Source organism: Schistocerca cancellata, chromosome 2, assembly GCF_023864275.1.
Source record: "Schistocerca cancellata isolate TAMUIC-IGC-003103 chromosome 2, iqSchCanc2.1, whole genome shotgun sequence".
NCBI lineage: Eukaryota > Metazoa > Arthropoda > Insecta > Orthoptera > Acrididae > Schistocerca > Schistocerca cancellata.
The window spans coordinates 593,846,150-593,864,862 of NC_064627.1; the positions used below are offsets into that span (position 1 = coordinate 593,846,150).

At 43.2% G+C, this 18,713-nt stretch overlaps 1 protein-coding gene across 1 annotated transcript in view; it reads left to right on the forward strand.

Moving 5' to 3' along the window:
- Positions 1-18,713, forward strand: part of LOC126156822 (uncharacterized) — a 69,749-nt gene that overhangs the window by 38,208 nt on the left and 12,828 nt on the right. Inside the window, exon 3 of the mRNA XM_049916335.1 lies at positions 16,846-16,974. Within this exon, the coding sequence (XP_049772292.1) occupies positions 16,846-16,974 (129 nt within the window). The remainder of the gene's footprint in view (positions 1-16,845; positions 16,975-18,713) is intronic.

Below are 18,713 nucleotides of genomic sequence, written 5' to 3' on the forward strand. Positions count from 1 at the left end.
AGATCCTAATAACTAAATTAAAATCCGTCCGAACAGGCCATGAAGACCTAACGGTACCGACAGATCGCCGTGTCATCCTCAGCCTACATGCGTCACTGGATGCAGATATGGAGGGGCATGTGGTCAACACACCGCTCTCCCGATCGTATGTTGGTTTACGAGACCGGATCCGCTACTTCTCAAGCAAGTAGCTCCTCATTTTGCCGCACAAGGGCTGAGTGCACCCCGCTTGCCAACAGCGCTCGGCAGACCGGATGGTCACCCATCCAAGTGCTAGCCCAGCCCGACAGCGCTTAACTTCGATGATCTGACGGGAATGTGATAGGTCCTTCTTCTCTTTATTTTATGGATTTCATTTCACTTAGGTACATGACCGGCGGCACAAGGTTTCGACTTGCACTCCGAGACGGCCAGGTTGCAGTGTACAAGCTGAGGAGGTGTTTCCTACGATCGTATGCGCCTGTTGCGACATATGGGGCGCACGTTGCACAGAACTGCCCATACACAATAAGAATGGAGCACGAACACACACATATATTGGCAACCGTGTTGTATGACCTGTAATGTGAATAGCTCGTTCCCGTACATTGCAAAACTTATGATTTTTTAATTCCTAAAATCCCTAAGCGGGAGCAATTCTTTGTTACATGTACCTGGGACGACAAATAATTAAGTAACCAGCTAAATGATGCGAACGAAGTTCTTCTTGGCAAATCAAATGGGTAAACTCAGTTCCCAAGAATATGGTTCAAGTTACCACGCTCTATCACGAAACCAGCAATTAGACTGCTATTTGAACTGAGTAACTTCAGGACCGTCTCGACCTTCAGCACGAGGGATCATCATATGTCAGGATAAAACGTTATTTTTTTCAGTTTCAACATTTTGTTCACAGGGAACGAGCAACTTTATTAAATTTCTTAAATCGTTTACCAACGATTCTGTCAACAGCTGCAGTATTTACCGGGCGATCAAAAAGTCAGTACAAATTTGAAAACTTAATAAACTACGGATTAATGTAGACAGAGAGGTAAAAATTGACACATATGCTTGGAATGACATGGGGTTTTATTAGAACCAAAAAAAAAGAAGTTCACAAAATGTCCGACAGATGGCGCTGGACAGCAAAACGTCAGTGACTGCGCATGACAATCGTGTATAAAAGGAGCTGTAATGAGAGAGAGAATCAACCGTTCACCTGTGCCGTCGCATTCGTCCGTGTTTTGTGCGCCGTATCAACAGGTTTTAGTGTTTTTTTTCTTGTGCAGCGTGAACGGCTTCGTGTATATTGTTTTCCGTGTCTTCAGTTTTTGCCCGCCATTTTTCTTGTATTATCTGTACCTCCTTTATGTCATATATTGTACCACTCGCGGCTGAAGAGCAGCGTACTACGCTGCTGTCAGCTCACCTTTGTACAAGGTGTTTAAAATAACAATAAAGAAAAGAAAAAAAAGAGAGAGAGAATCAGATGCGCCAGCAGTCGCAGCATGTTGACGTTACCTGAAAAGGCGCTTTTAGTGAAGCTGTGTTATCAGAATGGGGAATGTGCTAGTTCAGCGTTACGATCCTATCGCCGAAGGAAGGGGATTCGAACGGATAAAGGTCCGTTGACAAATGCAGCTGTGGCGAGAATGATTTCGAAGTTCGAAGCCACGGGTTGTTTAGACGGTAGAGCCCGTAGTGGCCGACCGAGCACAAGGCGTAATGCTGCTGAGAGAATTCAGGAAGAAATGGAGACTGCAGCGGGTTCGTCTATGCACAGGGAAGTCAGCGCTCGTGCAGTCGCACGTCGCACCGGCATTCCATACATTACTGTTTGGTTGGCGTACCCTCCGATGCTATCCGTACAAAATCCATCGGCATCATGCACTGTTACCTGGCGATTTAGTGAAGCGAGGAGCATTTGCGGTGTGGGCGTTTCAAAAGATGGCGGAAGATGACGGCAGGTTGAGTAACGTGTTGTGGACCGACGAAGCTCATTTCACGCTCCGAGGGTCTGTCAACGCCCACAACTGCAGAATTTGAGCTACCGAAAATCCTAGAACTGTCGTGGAAACTCCATTGCACGACGAGAAAGTCACGGTATGGGTTGGATTTAGGGAACCTAAGGTCGCGGCGTTCATTCTGCAAACGTTTATAAAGCATGTGTTGCCACTCTGATGTTAGTTAATAAGATAAGGGACTGTCACTGCAGCCTCAATGTACCGGGTTTGAAAATGAACCTGTACGATTCGAAACTAGTCGCCTAATATATATAAGCAACAGCTGACAGAATCGTTAATAAACGCTTTAGGAAAAGTGTTACTTATTTCGTTTAATCCTGTTTCCATCGATACATTCAGGTGACACCTCTATCACGAAAAAATCGTCAAAGCGTCTAAATTAATTTTATCGTTCCAAAAATATCACCTACAATTTGCAAATTCTGATGACAATAGGGAAATGGTGGCTGCAGTTTTATGAATTCTTAGGGTCTTCCGCAGGCGAATGTAGCCCTGCTAATAAATATAGCGCCTCGCACTAAAGTGGTGCTCTGATACAGTCAATTTTATGTCTACAGCGAATCCCATTAATTTATACCGCGGACCGTTCCGACAATGAATTCAGGAAAATAGCCCTTAGTATATTTTTCGAGCAGGTTATTGGAGTCATAAATGAACATAGAAGAACGGACGGAGTGGCCATGTGGTTCTAGGCACTACAGTCTGGAGCCGCGCGACCGCTACGGTCGCAGGTTTGAATCCTGCCTCGGACATGGATGTGTGTGATGTCCTTAGGTTAGTTAGGTTTAAGTAGTTCTGAGTTCTAGGGGACTGATGACCTCAGCTGTTAAGTCCCATAGTGCTCAGAGCCATTTGAACCCTTTTTTGAACATAGAATTGTTGAGACATTTCTCATTAACACTCAAGTCAAAAGTCGAATTCTTCCGGTCGTTGTATCTTTTCTTTTCTGTCTCAGAGACATATCCTTACGCAAATAAAAAAAACCACTTAATAGTGGTTCAAATGGCTCTGAGCACTATGGGACTTAACATCTGTGGTCATCAGTCCCCTAGAACTTAGAACTACTTAAACCTAACTAACCTAAGGACATCACACACATCCATGCCCGAGGCAGGATTCGAACCTGCGACCGTAGCAGTCGCGCGGTTCCGGACTGAGCGCCTTGAACCGCTAGACCACCGCGGCCGGCTCATATTAAGTGTTTTACGGTACAGATGTTCAAATCTTATTGCCAAAGAAGGGTTACACAAAATCGCGTTTTTTGCTTATTCAGTGCCAATCAGAATGGAGTGAAAAAAAAATCTTGAAGACTGACAACTTGCTGTAATTCATCCACGCTGTAAAAAGAGGATAGAACTGATATACAGGGTGATCAGAAACTGTCTGAAAATCTTGTAAAGATGTCGCAGGGTTCATTGTGCTGATAATCAACTGAGAAGAAAACAATTCGATACGTTAAGCCGTTTCCGAGTTAATTAACATTGAAGTTAGCCAGTAGGCCGTCGTGCGCGAAAATTCAAGCGGCCTGCCAAATACAGTTTGTGTCAGTTGCTCTCGTAGGCGTAGATGATAGGGCACGAGACTGCTCACACTTTGGCTTGGGTTCGCTTCTTACTACTGCCCCATATCCAATTTTTGGCAACACCGTCTCTGGCGGGCCGCTTGAATTTGCGCGCGCAACGGCCTGATTGGCTAACTTCAATGATAATAAAATGGGACAAAGCACAACGTATAGTGTTTTTTCTTAAAGTTTCTGCTCAGCTCATCCTACCCAGCAACACCCTTACAAGCTTTTCAAACTGTTTCTGACCACCCCGTACGAATACAAGCATGTCTGATAGTATTTTTATAAAATTATTTTGAGCTATTACTCAACAGATATGAAGTATAGGCAGATCAGTCAACTGAAAACTATCAGGCAAGTAACATGTGAATCGATATCCAGTGCACAGCAGATTCTAAGTACTAAGAGCATGCATTTAATTCCTAAAGGCAGTTACATACTGAGCACATTCATTCACCTTAAGAGAGCACACGATTCAATAGGACAGACAGTTTCTAGTATATTATAAGAATTAAAAAGCAAGAGAAACTATTAAACAAATATTAACCAACACCATTCCAAAATTTGAATTACTAAGAGAAATAAATGAACGTCTTGTATATCGCGCCCACTGCAGCTCTGGATTCTGGAACATAGCATTAGGTATAATTTTCTAGCGAGGTCTCGTGAAGTTTGCTCTCATAAACGCACAACGGAGAACGACAAGGAGATAGTCTTTTCCCGTGTTGTTTAATCTTTCACTGGAAAAACAGGTAAAAAGAATTGACATTGAGAGACTTCCGGAAACTAAAAGTCATTCGCACTGCTTGGCCTTTGCAGATGATTTGGCAAACTTTTAGATAACACACAAGACACAATACAGTCCCCTGATAACAGCATCAAATTAAAAGAAAGCTCCACATTTCAGTGCTCAAAACACAGACGTATCCTCACTATGTCTCGGTAGGTAACTTGTATTAACCGAATTTAGAAAGATACTTCAAATATTTAGCTTCAAATACCTAGGAGAAATCTTTTAATCATCATGTACAGGGTGTTACAAAAAGGTACGGCCAAACTTTCAGGAAACATTCCTCACACACAAATAAAGAAAAAATGTTATGTGGACATGTGTCCGGAACCGCTTAATTTCCATGTTAGAGCTCATTTTAGTTTCGTCAGTATGTACTGTACTTCCTCGATTCACCGCCACATGTGTGGGCTGACGAGAATCCGCACGCAATTGTGCAATCACGTCATCAACACAGATTTTCTGTAAACGTTTGGGCAGGCATTGTTGGTGATGTCTTGATTGGGCCCCATGTTCTTCCACCTACGCTCAATGGAGCACGTTATCATGATTTCATACGGGATACTCTACCTGTGCTGTTAGAACATGTGCCTTTACAAGTACGACACAACATGTGGTTCATGCACGATGGAGCTCCTGCACATTTCAGTCGAAGTGTTCGTACGCTTCTCAACAACAGATTCGGTGACCGATGGATTGGTAGAGGCGGACCGATTCCATGGCCTCGACGCTCTCCTGACCTCAACCCTCTTGACTTTCATTTATGGGGGCATTTGAAAGCTCTTGTCTACGCAACCCAGGTACCTAATGTAGAGACTTTTCGTGGTCGTATTGTGGACGGCTGTGATAAAATACGCCATTCTCCTGGGCTGCATCAGCGCATCAGGGATTCCATGCGACGGAGGGTGGATGCATGTATCCTCGCTAACAGAGGACATTTTGAACATTTCCTGTAACAAAGTGTTTGAAGTCACGCTGGTACGTTCTGTTGCTGTGTGTTTTCATTCCATGATTAATGGGATTTGAAGAGAAGTAATAAAATGAGCTCTAACATGGAAAGTAAGCGTTTCCGGACACATGTCCACATAACATTTTTTCTTTATTTGTGTGTGAGGAATGTTTCCTGAAAGTTTGGCCGTACCTTTTTGCAACACCCTGTATAATTCGTGTAGCAAATGGAGAGAGAACATCTAAATTACAAAAAACAAATCATTTGGGACAAGTACGATAAAAACTGTTGTGTGATGCACAATTAAAGCATTACAGCATTAAGCCTGACGCATTAAAAACATCAGAAAATTTGATTACTACAGATAGGTCATTAATCATGGTCCAAAAAAAAAAAAAAAAAAAAAAAAAAACTTTTGTCTCAGTCTGCATTGAGGGTTGCTGAAGAAGAGAAAACGGCACGCATTAAATCAAATGTTTGAGAAAATTTCTGACACTCAGGACGACGTTATTTGAGTGAACAAATCTAGACAGATCAAAAGAAACAGTATACTCTTCCTCTCGCTGTAAGTTACGAAAAACTGAATATAAAACCTGGCCCGAAAGTTCGACTAGGAAATGAGAAGATTCTGGAAGAATGAAGCAGACCGGCCAGCTGAATACACTTGCACGTATATAATTTTAAAAATGCAATCCGCACTCTACAAAGTAGTTGGAAAAAGAAAATGAAAACTTTTACACTTGCTTCAGATCCATTTGGACCATTAGAGCCTCATCCCTGAAGAAAACACAACGAATATGACAATATAATCAGCGATTTATAAGGCTGCTATTTTGGCTGATTGCTTCCAGTAAATGCTAACTTAACAGTCATATTTACGAGGGAGAGTTAATAAGTAAATAGGGAAGGCAACGCCTAAAACAGGAAGCTGAAAGTTTTGTTTACTTGACAACTTTGCGAAGAGTGTTAGTCATTTATTCGATGAATATTAACTTAACGTCTAAGCTCTTCGTTACGATGGCGAGTGTGACTTTCGAAGAACAGCATTCTGTTATACGAATTTTACTTCCCGAAAGTGTACAATCAATTATCAGAGATATTCTCTTGCATAAGAAAACAATACGGTAGCAGTTGCATGAACCGTGCGAACTTTTAGGGGAGTCCGGCATCAGAAATCGACCTCGGCGTTGCAAGGTTGTATTGATTCACTTATTCAAGAAGACCGATGACGTTGGCACAACACATTACATCAAATGGTTCAAATGGCTCTGAGCACTATGGGACTCAACTGCTGAGGTCATTAGTCCCCTTGAACTTAGAACTAGTTAAACCTAACTAACCTAAGGACATGACAAACATCCATGCCAGAGGCAGGATTCGAACCTGCGACCGTAGCGGTCTTGCGGTTCCAGACTGCAGCGCCTTTAACCGCACGGCCACTTCGGCCGGCCACATTACATCATTCGAAATAAATTGAACTACCATAAGACTCGTGTGAAGTAGTTCCGAGAGAGCTTACCGTTTATCAAAACGAACAGAAATTTCGCATTTGCACCGACCTCGAAAATGGTTTCACTAGCGAAAGTAACATATTTTTGGATACGGTTTTCACCTGTGATAAAACTTAGCTACATCATTTTGAGCCGGAGTCCAAGAACCAAAGCATGCAGTGGGAACACCCTGAGTCGGTTTTCCGTAAGAAATTCAAAACGCAGCTATCAGCTGGTAACAAGGTCATGTCAGCCAACATTTGGCCTGTCCGTGGTCCGATTTTCTGTGATTTTTTGGGAAAGCTGCGCACTGTCAACAGCGTATACTACTCGTGCATTATAGAGAATGTTATCCAGCGCGCGCTGAAGAGGAAATATCCTGGATTGGAGTGGCAGGCGTGTTTTTTCAAGACGAATCTCGACGTCATACTGCGAGCTCCTACCTCATCCTTCTTACAGCCCTGACGTTACCCCTTCGGATTTTTATCTGTTTGATCCGATGAAAGATCTGCATGCCATCAAATTCAACAGAAAAAAAGTTAAAGAAAAAAGCACAAATCTTCCTTCGATCTAGTTAAAGTATTCTTTGTTGAGAAGATAAGACGATTCGTTTCGTAGAAGTTGTTAGGAATTTCGTGGAAAAATAAACAAAATGTATACCGATTTAATCAGCCATCTTTTATGTTTCATTACTGAATGGGCCTCGTACTGATGAAGAAATATAGCCAACAGTCACTATTCATATTGTCAAAATTGTAATAAAATAAACTTGATAATATGAAAAGTGGCTGGTTCCTGCAATTTCTTCCTTGGCAATATACAACGCAGTTACTGTGTGCCTTAATTGGTTGTGGGAAAAAAGTCACTATTTATCGGATTTTTCTGTCCCGCAAAGGTCTTTAACAAGTTCCACGCGGCTATACAATGGTAAATAAGGAGCTGTTTATGTATACAAGTAACGAAAAAATGCGCATGCCGCCGAAGCGAAGTCAGGGCGAAAAATCTGGAACACGCTGGGAGCCACATGACAACTGCTTATCGATTTATTTGTCTCTGAACTTCCTTTGGTCGGTTAATGCAAACGTTGTAGAACCTAGCTGTTTAATAAGTTTCAGAATGTGTTTCTTCCACTTCAAATTTTCCATCTACGTGTGCCACCAGAAATTAAGATGATTCTACCATTTCGGCTAAGGCTACATTTACGACTGCTGTCATAAATATTCACGTCCAGAATTGATACAAATAGATAGGCAGCGTACCTGTTACGAAATGGATATCTACAGTAAGTTGAGTCCCATAGGCTGAATCGGAAATACGTGAGCAAACTTTGTGCATATCTGCTCACATCAGGACAATGAGAAACTTTACCCTTCACACATATATACATACTTCCGGAATTCTCTGGTGCACCGGCTACAGGCAAAGACGTTTACTCAAAGACAACGATGGTATTACATGTACCGATGTGTGCATCCGCTTTATTCTTGACATGTTTAGTTTCTTGTGTACGGGCAACATGTGCAACGACAGTGGAGTGTCGGACCGTGATGGGTTTCACGTTCGCGAGTGGGCGGGCGTTAAATGTACGGTCGTGCTGGTGGCACTGAACGCTGGCAGCGCAGCTGTGTCGAAGCGCCTTCGTAGACCAACGACACCCGAACCTGGATCCGCGACCGTTTACAGGCGACTTGCGGGAAGGGACAACAAAAATATTCTGAATACTGAACCTGGAGTAGATTTTGTAATGTATTGCTAACGACCCAGGCCGCAATAAAAAGGTCATTAGCTGCAGAACTTCCTGTCAGTCGAAATACCGCATTGAGGGCACCCGGTGGACAGTCTCCCCACTCATAGTACACTACTGGCCATTAAAAAATTGCTACACCAAGAAGAAATGCAGATGATAAACTGGTATTCATTGGACAAATATATTATACTAGAACTGACATGTGATTACATTTTCACGCAATTTGGGTGCACAGATCCTGAGAAATCAGTACCTAGAACAACCACCTCTGGCCGTAATAACGGCCTTGATACGCCTGGGTATTGAGTGAAACAGAGCTTGGATGGCGTGTACAGGTACAGCTGCCCATGCAGCTTCCGCACGATACAACAGTTCATCAAGAGTAGTGACTGGTGTATTGTGACGACCCAGTTGCTCGGCCACCATTGAAAAATGGTTCAAATGGCTCTGAGCACTATGGGACTCAACATCTATGGTCATCAGTCCCCTAGAACTTAGAACTACTTAAAACTAACTAACCTAAGGACAGCACACAACACCCAGTCATCACGAGGCAGAGAAAATCCCTGACCCCGCCGGGAATCGAACCCGGAAACCCGGGCGTGAGAAGCGAGAACGCTACCGCACGACCACGAGCTGCAGACGGCCACCATTGACCAGACATTTTCAATTGGTGAGGTGCTGGTCAGGGCAGCAGTCGAACATTGTCTGTATCCAGAAAGGCCCGTACAGGACCTGCAACATGCGGTCGTGCATTATCCTGCTGAAATGTAGGGTTCCACACGGATCGAATGAAGGGTAGAGCCACGGGTTGCAACACATCTGAAATGTAACGTCCACTGTTCAAAGTGCCGTCAATGCGAACAAGAGGTGACCGAGACGTGAAACCAATGGCACCCCATACCATCACACCGGGTGATACGCCAGTATGGCGATGACGAATACACGCTTCCAATGTGCGTTCACCGCGATGTCGCCAAACACGGATGCGACCATCATGTTGCTATAAACAGATCCTGGATTCATCCGAAAAAATGACGTTTTGCCATTCGTGCACCCAGGTTCGTCGTTGAGTACACCATCGCAGGCGCTCCTGACTGTGATGCAGCGTCAAGGGTAACGGCAAAAAAATGTGTGTTAAATCTTATGGGACTTAACTGCTAAGGTCATCAGTCCCTAAGCTTACACACTACTTAACCTAAATCATCCTAAGGACAAACACACACACTCATGCCCGAGGGAGGACTCGAACCTCCGCCGAGACCAGCCGCACAGTTCAGGACTAAGGGTAACCGCAGCCATGGTCTCCGAGCTGATAGTCCATGCTGCTGCAAAAGTCGTGGAACTGTTCGTGCAGATGATTGCTGTCTTTCAAACGTCCCCAACTGTTGACTCAGGTATCGAGAAATGCCTGCACGATCCGTTACAGCCGTGCGGATAAGATGCCTGTCATCTCGACTGCTAGTGATACGAAGCCATTGGGATCCAGCACGGCGTTCCGTATTACCCTCCTGAACCCACCAATTCCATATTCTGCTAACAGTCATCCGATCTCGACCAACGCGAGCAGCATTGTCGCGACACTATAAACCGCAATCGCGATAGGCTACAATCCGACCTTTATCAAAGTCGGAAACGTGATGGTACGCATTTCTCCTCCTTACAAGAGGCATCATAACAACGTTTCACCGGGCAACGCCGGTCAATTGCTGTTTGTGTATGGGAAATCGGCTGGAAACTTTCCTCATGTCAGCACGTTGTAGGTGTCGCCACCGGCGCCAACGTTGTGTGAATGCTCTGAAAAGCTAATCACTTGCATATCACAGCATCATCTTCCTGTCGGTTAAATTTCGCGTCTGTGTCACGTCATCTTCGTGGTGTTGCAATTTTAATGGCCAGTAGTGTACATCAAATGTGTGCGGGGTCTCATGCCTCATTATTAATCGCTTTTGTCCATGCTTTCGTCCACAAGCTGCTGACCCACTATTTACCCCCTGCTCTTGTACAGATTAGGCAACGCTGGGTAGAGACGGTATCACAAACCATTAATGTCTGCGGGCAGATGAGAAGCCACATGATATCTATCTAAACCAGACATCAGCAACGATTCGTCGTTAATGTGTGGTTTGGTACAGCTGGTGACTGTTTTGTAGGGCCATATATTCTAAGCAGTCCTGCAGTAATTTGTATAGGATCTTCTTCAGGGTTTTCTATACTATGTTCCTGCAAATATCAATTATGTGGCTTATGCATAATGGAGCTTCGGCTCATTCCGACCGCCGTGTTTGAACTGCATTGCATTGATGTCCTCCTTCTCTTCAAACGAATCTGACTGTTTCTTGATGCTTCATTTGTGTTAACTGTGATTCATCATCATAGGTTTAGGCGAACCATTTTCATGCCCTGCACGATCAATAGACTTCCTAATAGATTTTCATTTTCGATGAAATTTAAGGTCCTGAGTTTGTGTAAAGGGAGTGTAAATAAATACAGACTTCAAAAATATTACATAAATGCCTGCAAAACGATTCGCTACGAGCCTGGAATATTTGTAAGAACGCGACAATCCATCGTTTGAAGTGTCCGAAAATGCCTTGAAGCAGGTTAAATGCATTCTGAACATTTGTTGCATTTCGCCACCGAAATTGAAGAGACTGACTATCTCAACAGTCACTGTCTTCCACAAGTAGACTGGTGTCCAAAGTTAAACCAACAAACCACTATTTCCCCGTCCTCCGTCTAATTCACGATGTATTAATACAAACTGTCAACAGATGTCCGCACGATCATGTCCTGTACGGAGGATGGCTTTCTGGTCAAAAGACAACCACGCCAACGATGACGTCAGAGCACCTATCAAGCGGGATAGTATTTGCCGGGGAGTCCCAAGTCTACAGTCGCTGTGCACACAGACTGTGCAGTATGGCACAGAGAAGACGCCTATCAGGCGCTCTGCGTTGGAGGGCCATGGCAAGAATGGGAGCAGACAGTCGCAAACTGATGGGGACCGATGGCTTAATGTGAATCGTTCTGTTTGTTTTTCGGATGTGACGAGATTTTATAGAGATCGAAACTGTATCCCGAAAACCAGTGCGTGGTCGACTAGGTGTAACATCAGAAAGAGAGGGCCGTTATTTGGCTGTAAGGGCACGGCGGTACCGCCTTAGTACTGCACGGCAACTGGCCTCGCAGCATCCACTGTTCTATGGAGGCAAACGGTGTACAGAAGGCTTCGACAGAGTGGCCTTTATTGTCGGAGATCTGTTGTATGTGCATCTTTGATGCATCTTCACGGAAGGAAACGTCTGGAGTGGAGCCGTCAACATGCCATCTGGATGGTCGAACAGTGGGCCAATGTTCTTTTCACAGATGAGTCCCGATTTGGTCTGGACAGTGATTCTCGACGGATTCGCATGTGGAGGGAACGTGAAGCACGATTTCGGAACCCAAAAATTGTGGAAAGAGACCGATATCGAGGAGAAGTTCTGGCGGTGTTGGGAAGGATGAAATTGTGCGGTTAATTCTGCAAGATTTAACTGCTGTCAGGTATCGTGACGGCACCTTGTGACCTAGTGTGCTGTTGTTGCGAGGTGCTGTGGGTCCAGACGGCGTATTACTTGAAACTTCTTAATAAAGATTTTTTTACTTAAGTTGAAATAACTGGGAAGGTGAAATTTCTTTATTTAAATTTTCTGCTTATATTGCTGAGTGGAATTGAATGCAAGTGTCACTTTGCGAGTCTTAATCATTTAAACACTGAAATACAGAATTAGCCCAGACAATCACAACTCAAAGTTCTCCTATTAGCCGGCCGGGGTGGCCGAGCGGTTCTAGGTGCTACAGTTTGGAAGCGCGCGACCGCTATGTGCGTGATGTCCTTAGGTTAGTTAGGTTTAAGTAGTTCTAAGTTCTAGGGGACTGATGACCACAGAAGTTAAGTCCCATAGTGCTCAGAGCCATCTGAACCATTTTTCTCCTATTCATTAATTACTCACAATGTTCAAGAATAACGCGATCTGCCTGCTTTAAAATTAACTCGAAATAATGGCCCTGAATTAGAAGAAATCCTAACAGTAACATATACATTTCATAAGTCACTTGCCTCACAAAAATCTTCATTACACGAACTACTGCAATACAGCAAGCGCCAATACAGCCAGCAAAATAAAAGATTCTAACTACTGAAGGCTCTAACTACTGATAGGCATGTGGTTCGCTAAGGAAAAATTTTGTTGCAGAGCCAACAATGTATTTACCTTAATAATGTGACAACCAGTTCAAAAAATATATATAATCGTCCGTGACATCCAGTTCCAAATATTATGTAATCGTGAATAGGCCCTAATATTCAATCTCCAAGTCGGACACGTCCAGATCATCCGCCTTCGCAAACACTTCAAACCTCTAACCTCCATCAATGCAAACTACTCACTTCCAATCTCCATCACTACTGGCCGTTCACCTCCAACTGCCATCACCGCTGGCTGTTCACTTCCAACTGCCACTCCGACCAGCCACAGAGTCTCTTACAGAGTGCGCAAATCGCTGTCAGAGTTATTAATGCAGAGCGCTACATAGCGCTGCCAACATACAGACACATAAACAGCGTACTTAAATACTAGGCGATAATGCTCGACCTCATAGAGCACGCGAGGTTGATGTTTTCTTGAAACGGAAGATATTGCATGCGTGGCGTGGCCTACTCGCTCTGCTAATTTGAATCCCATAGAGCACGTCTGGGATGCACCAGGGAGACAGGTTGTATTACGTCAGCATCCAGCAACCACTCTCCAAGCCTTGTGAGCAGCTCTGCAGAATGAATGAACGTTATGGCCTCAACATGAGATTGATGGCATCATTCACAGCATGCCCTGTCGTTTGTAAGGCCTGTATTGCTGCCAGGGGTGGTCACACCCCATACTGAGCGTATTAACCAGCTGTCGGAAGGTGTGTGTAAATCTGTTACGTTGGAAAAAAAGATCATTTTTGTCTACCGATATGCGTGTTGCATTTGTTAACGTTCTGTATTCTTTATATTGTTTCTACTTTACTATCACCTGTTTATACTGTTTGTGGCAAAATAAACTCAGCCTTGCAAAATTTTGGTTTGTTGCTTCAATTTTGGATATCAATGTACATCCCGTCAGTAGTTCCGTTGTTGCGACATGACTACACGACTAGCTTATACATCAGATACTTCTGGACGAGTATCTACAAACGTTTCTCGCTTTTCCCGATGTAATTAACCTACCCTCAAATTTTGTGTGTGTATTTACGACTCACTGTTTAGAGTTGCTAATTAATTCTAAAGAGAATTTATTAGTGAGTGTGCAATAAAAAAGCAACCACTCTTTCGTAATTATTGAAAACGAAACGCATTGTCAGGGGCGTCGCATCACTCTGTCCAATTATTCGGGGGAAAATTAACCGCAGTTTTGAACTCAAAGTATTAACACTGTTTACGATTGTGAGCGCAAGATAGGCAGTTTTAAAGCAGTGGGTCAGTAACATAGAATTAGAGTATATTTTCGAATGTTGGAAGAATACATTCGACATGGCTCTATTTTATTTAACATTTTACGTATTACAAATTGGCACAAGAGTTTGAATTACATATTCTGTTCCGCACTTGTCTACTGTGCATTATTACGACCTTGCACCTGAATATTGTCGACAGGGGTTATTTGCTTTACATTTTTCTTAAGGCTCGCCTACAAAGCATTTGTTGTGTATCCTTGCACCAAACGACGTGCGCCGAACTGCGAAACAGTCGAACAACCAGAATAAGATCAAAGTCTGACAGCTATTCGTTTTAATTAAGGTTAGTGACAATTTATCTCACTTTGAGCTGTTCTACGATTTACTTTTAACGTTCCGTACATTAAATTTTAGTTGAGGTACACTGTGTTCAAAATGGTTCAAATGGCTCTGAGCACTATGGGACTTGACTTCTGATGTCATCAGTCCCCTAGAACTTAGGGCGGTCGCGCGGTTCCAGACTGTAGCGCCTAGAACCGCTCGGTCACGGGATACACTGTGTCTGTGTAGTATTATTGTCTACGATGTTTCATCAAATTCTGTTTTTCTGCGTGATTTAATGTTTAACCCATCCAGATACACCACTTTGCTCGTTCTCTCCAGCTGATTGGTTGGTTGATTTAGGGGAAGGGACCAAACAGCGATGTCATCGGTACCATGAATTAAGGAAGGATGGGGAAGGAAGTCGATCGTGCCGTTGCACAGGAACCATCCCGAGATTTGCCTGAAGCGATTTAGGTAAATCACGGAAAACCTAAATCAGGATCATTGGACGTGGGTTTGAACCGTCGTCCTGCCGAATGCGAATACAATGTGTTAACCACTGCACCACCTCGCCTGGTAATGTCGCAACTTTGTTCAGACTTTGTTAACTGGCGTTTCGCAATTTTTTACCTATGCCATTGTTCGAGTCATGAAATTTTGTTCTATCAGAGATGTAAACTATATAAGATTATAATTTGACGCATTTCACTTTTTATTGTCAGCTGAACTATTTTATAATCAATTTGGAAACAGTCTGCACATGTCAGTGCCTATAACGGCGGGCAACTATCGGTTTTGTTTCACAGTAGACCGGATGCAAATCGCAAGTAATCGTTACTGAGTGGAAAATAATATGCGCGACTCGAAATACCAATTTGTTTCTTGCTAATTCGCATTTGGTCTTTCGCGCACACATTTCATGCCTGAATCGGTTCGAATTAGTAGTTTTCGTATAACACCACTTCGTCTCAGCGGGACGAGTAGGTGGAAAAGAGTGATGGCACAAAGCACGCTGTTCTTGCCCGACTCTGGCCACGCTGGTAGCGACACGAATACGTATCCCATTTTCTAACACTTTACTCCCGCGAATTCGCTCTGACGATGCGCGCATCTGGCGGAATACCGGTTAAAGTGCGCATATCATATAGCAAAAAATTATACTTTCAATCTTATTTTTTTCTGCCACTTGTAAACTGCAACAGTGTTTATATAGTAGTCGTAATATGATTTTTTTTTAATTTGAGGTCTTAATGTACCTGTTTGATTCAACAATTAACATATGCAGCATATAAAGAAGGAGATGTTTTGGATGAAAGTAATGGGTATTTACGCAACGGAAACGGTCGTTAAATTTGGTGCTGTCCTTGATGCGTCTCCTCAAAGTAGGAGTTCGCAGGAGAGTATTTATTTATGAAGGAAAAAAGTCAGTACATAGATTTGAGTTCTTATTAATGAAAGTAACAAGCACGAAATACTTTGTAACGGGTAGATGGCTCGATATTAGGAAATACATACAGTTTACATTGGAGTCATTAGTTTTGCGGGCCTAGTTGACGGTAATTCGAGCGATGATATAAATAAGGGCCAGTTAGTTAGTTACATTTTGCATAGATCATTTGGAACCGCGCCACCACTACGGTCGTGCGGTTCCGGACTGTAGCGCCTAGAACCGCTCGGCCGGCCGGATCATTTGAAATTATGAGGAACGAGTCAGTTTGCAGGATATGTATACGTGATTAGTGTTATCATTAATGAATACATTATTATTTTTAGTCCTATTCATGCAACTACACTTTATATATTTAGTGCTTACGTTACTCTTCCCGCGTATTGTAAACAAGAGTAAGAGCGCTCTGTTCATTTTCAGGCTGTGTATACAATGAAACGAAGTAGGTCAAAACATTTTATTTCAGATGTGTGATGGACAGACTTACTGCTCATAAACGGTGTTTTTTTCCTAGCTATATGCATAAAGGTAAATAGAGTCAACTGAGACGTATACCGAGCGAGGTGGCGCAGTGGTTAGACACTGGACTCGCATTCGGAAGGACGACGGTTCAATCCCGCGTCCGGCCATCCTGATTTAGGTTTTCCGTGATTTCCCTAAATCACTCCAGGCAAATGCCGGGATGGTTCCTCTGAAAGGGCACGGCCGACTTCCTTCCCCATCCTTCCCTAATCCGATGAGACCGATGACCACGCTGTCTGGTCTCCTTCCCCAAAACCAACCAACCAACCAACTGAGACGTATAGTTTTAATGTACTGAGTAATATTGATTGTGTTGTACTGATAATGTGTAAAAAGTAAAAATTCATAGCATTTGTTAGAGCTTAAATTAGTGAAAGAATTTCAATATTTATCTTAACCTATTATATGGACGCAAAACAATACATTCCAAACAAATTTTAAGGAAACATTTCTGAATAAAGCTGTACTGTTGGTCAGTGCTGCGGGCCCAGAACGGCCCCGGTAATAACTCTATTTGTGCGCGTTGTGCAGGTGGCTAGTGCGACGATGCGACGACCCTTCGACGCAGGGCTGGGTGGCCGCCAAGTTCCTGGTGCGCGCCACGGACGACGTCGGCCCAGAGAGCCAGCTGCGCGCCGAGGTCGCCTGCCGGAGGAGGGAGTGAGTAGGCGGGCTTGCAGGTGGAAGGCCACTACGCGTCTTAAGACCACGATTACAGCCATTTTCCCCTTATGCCACTACAAACCTTTTCTGATAATAGGAGTTGTTCTGTGATGCTTTAATAGAGTTACACAGTTTTCGTATTTACAAGTTTGGAAAAAAAGGAATTAATAATTGCAACTTTTTCAATCTCAGTTCAGTACAATTAGGTATTTTTGTTCATAATATTCACACCGCTGCATACGAATCTCTGATACGAGGCGTGTTTTTTTTTAAGTAAGTACCGTTTTGAAATTTAAAAAAGACGTGCTAAGATATCTCAATAATTTTATTTTTACATGAAAGCCTGTACCTCAATCTACGCACTGACGCCATTTCAGTCTGATTGTTTCTTGTTTACGTTGTGTACTGAGTGTTTAAGATGCCTCCGATAATCGTGAGTCCCGCCGACTGTGAAGTACGGGCCGTTATAAGATTTCTTAGTGCTAAAGGCCTAAAAGCGATCGATATTCCTCGCGAAATCTGTGCAGTTTACGGAGAAAACATTATGAGTGATGGAATGGTAAGAAAGTGGGTGAGAGCATTTAAAGATGGCCTCACAAATGTGCGTGATGAACAACGGAGTGGGCGTCCTTCGAGCGTTAATGAAAGTTTGGTGCGGGAAGTGGACAATAAGGTGAGAGAAAACAGACGCTTTACGATTTCCTCCTTGCGGGATGACTTTCCTAATGTTTCTCGTAGTGTTTTGTATGGCATTTTGACGGAGCACTTGAATTACTGAAAATTGTGCGCACGTTGGGTACCGAAAATGTTGACGGATGTGCACAAAACCAAACGTTTAGACAGTGCATTGACTTTCCTTGAGCGGTACCACAACGACGGTGATGATTTCTTAAGCCAAATTGTTACGGGCGATTGAAACATGGGTGGCCTACGTCACACCAGAATCAAAGCAACAGTCCATGGAAGTTGAGCAAAGGCATCGTTTTGCTGCAAGACAATGCCCGTCCGCATGTGGCGAATCAGACCAAAGATCTCATTACATCTTTTCGATGCGAAACTCTAGATCATCCTCCGTACAGCCCCGATCTTGCGCCCAGTGACTATCATCTGTTCCTGCACTTGAAGAAACACCTGGTCGGTCAGCGTCTTCAAGACGATGACGAAGTCAAAACAGTAGCGATGCAGTGGTTAACAAGTCAGGCGACAGACTTCTATGACGAGGGTATTCAAAAAATGGTACAATGTTCTGACAAGTGTCTCAATATCGACGAAATTATGTAGAAAAGTAAATTAAGGTACAGGCTTTCACGTAAAAATGAAATTATTGAGATCTCTTAGCACGTCTTTTTTTTAACTTCAAAACGGTACTTACTTAAAAAAACACGCCTCGTATATGTTCATCTTGAAAAAGAGATGGTAAAGTGAAAAGTTAATAATAATTTGAGATATGTAAGAAACTATCAGCCTCGATTGCGGTAATGAAACCAACCTTTACCTTGGTTTCAGATCAAATAATTGAGCCTCCTTCAGAAGATATAACTGAATCTATAATTTGTCTAAGAGGGCATGTTCTAGAAATAAAACTAAAACAGCCTGAATAGGCGTACTCACACTAAAAAAATGTGGTACATAAGTACTAACAAGGGAATGGTCAGACTTGTCATGCCGAAACATGTATTGATTTTTTTTAGCACTGTTATTTAACTGTGCAAAATGTCCGTTTGCAAAATTGTAGC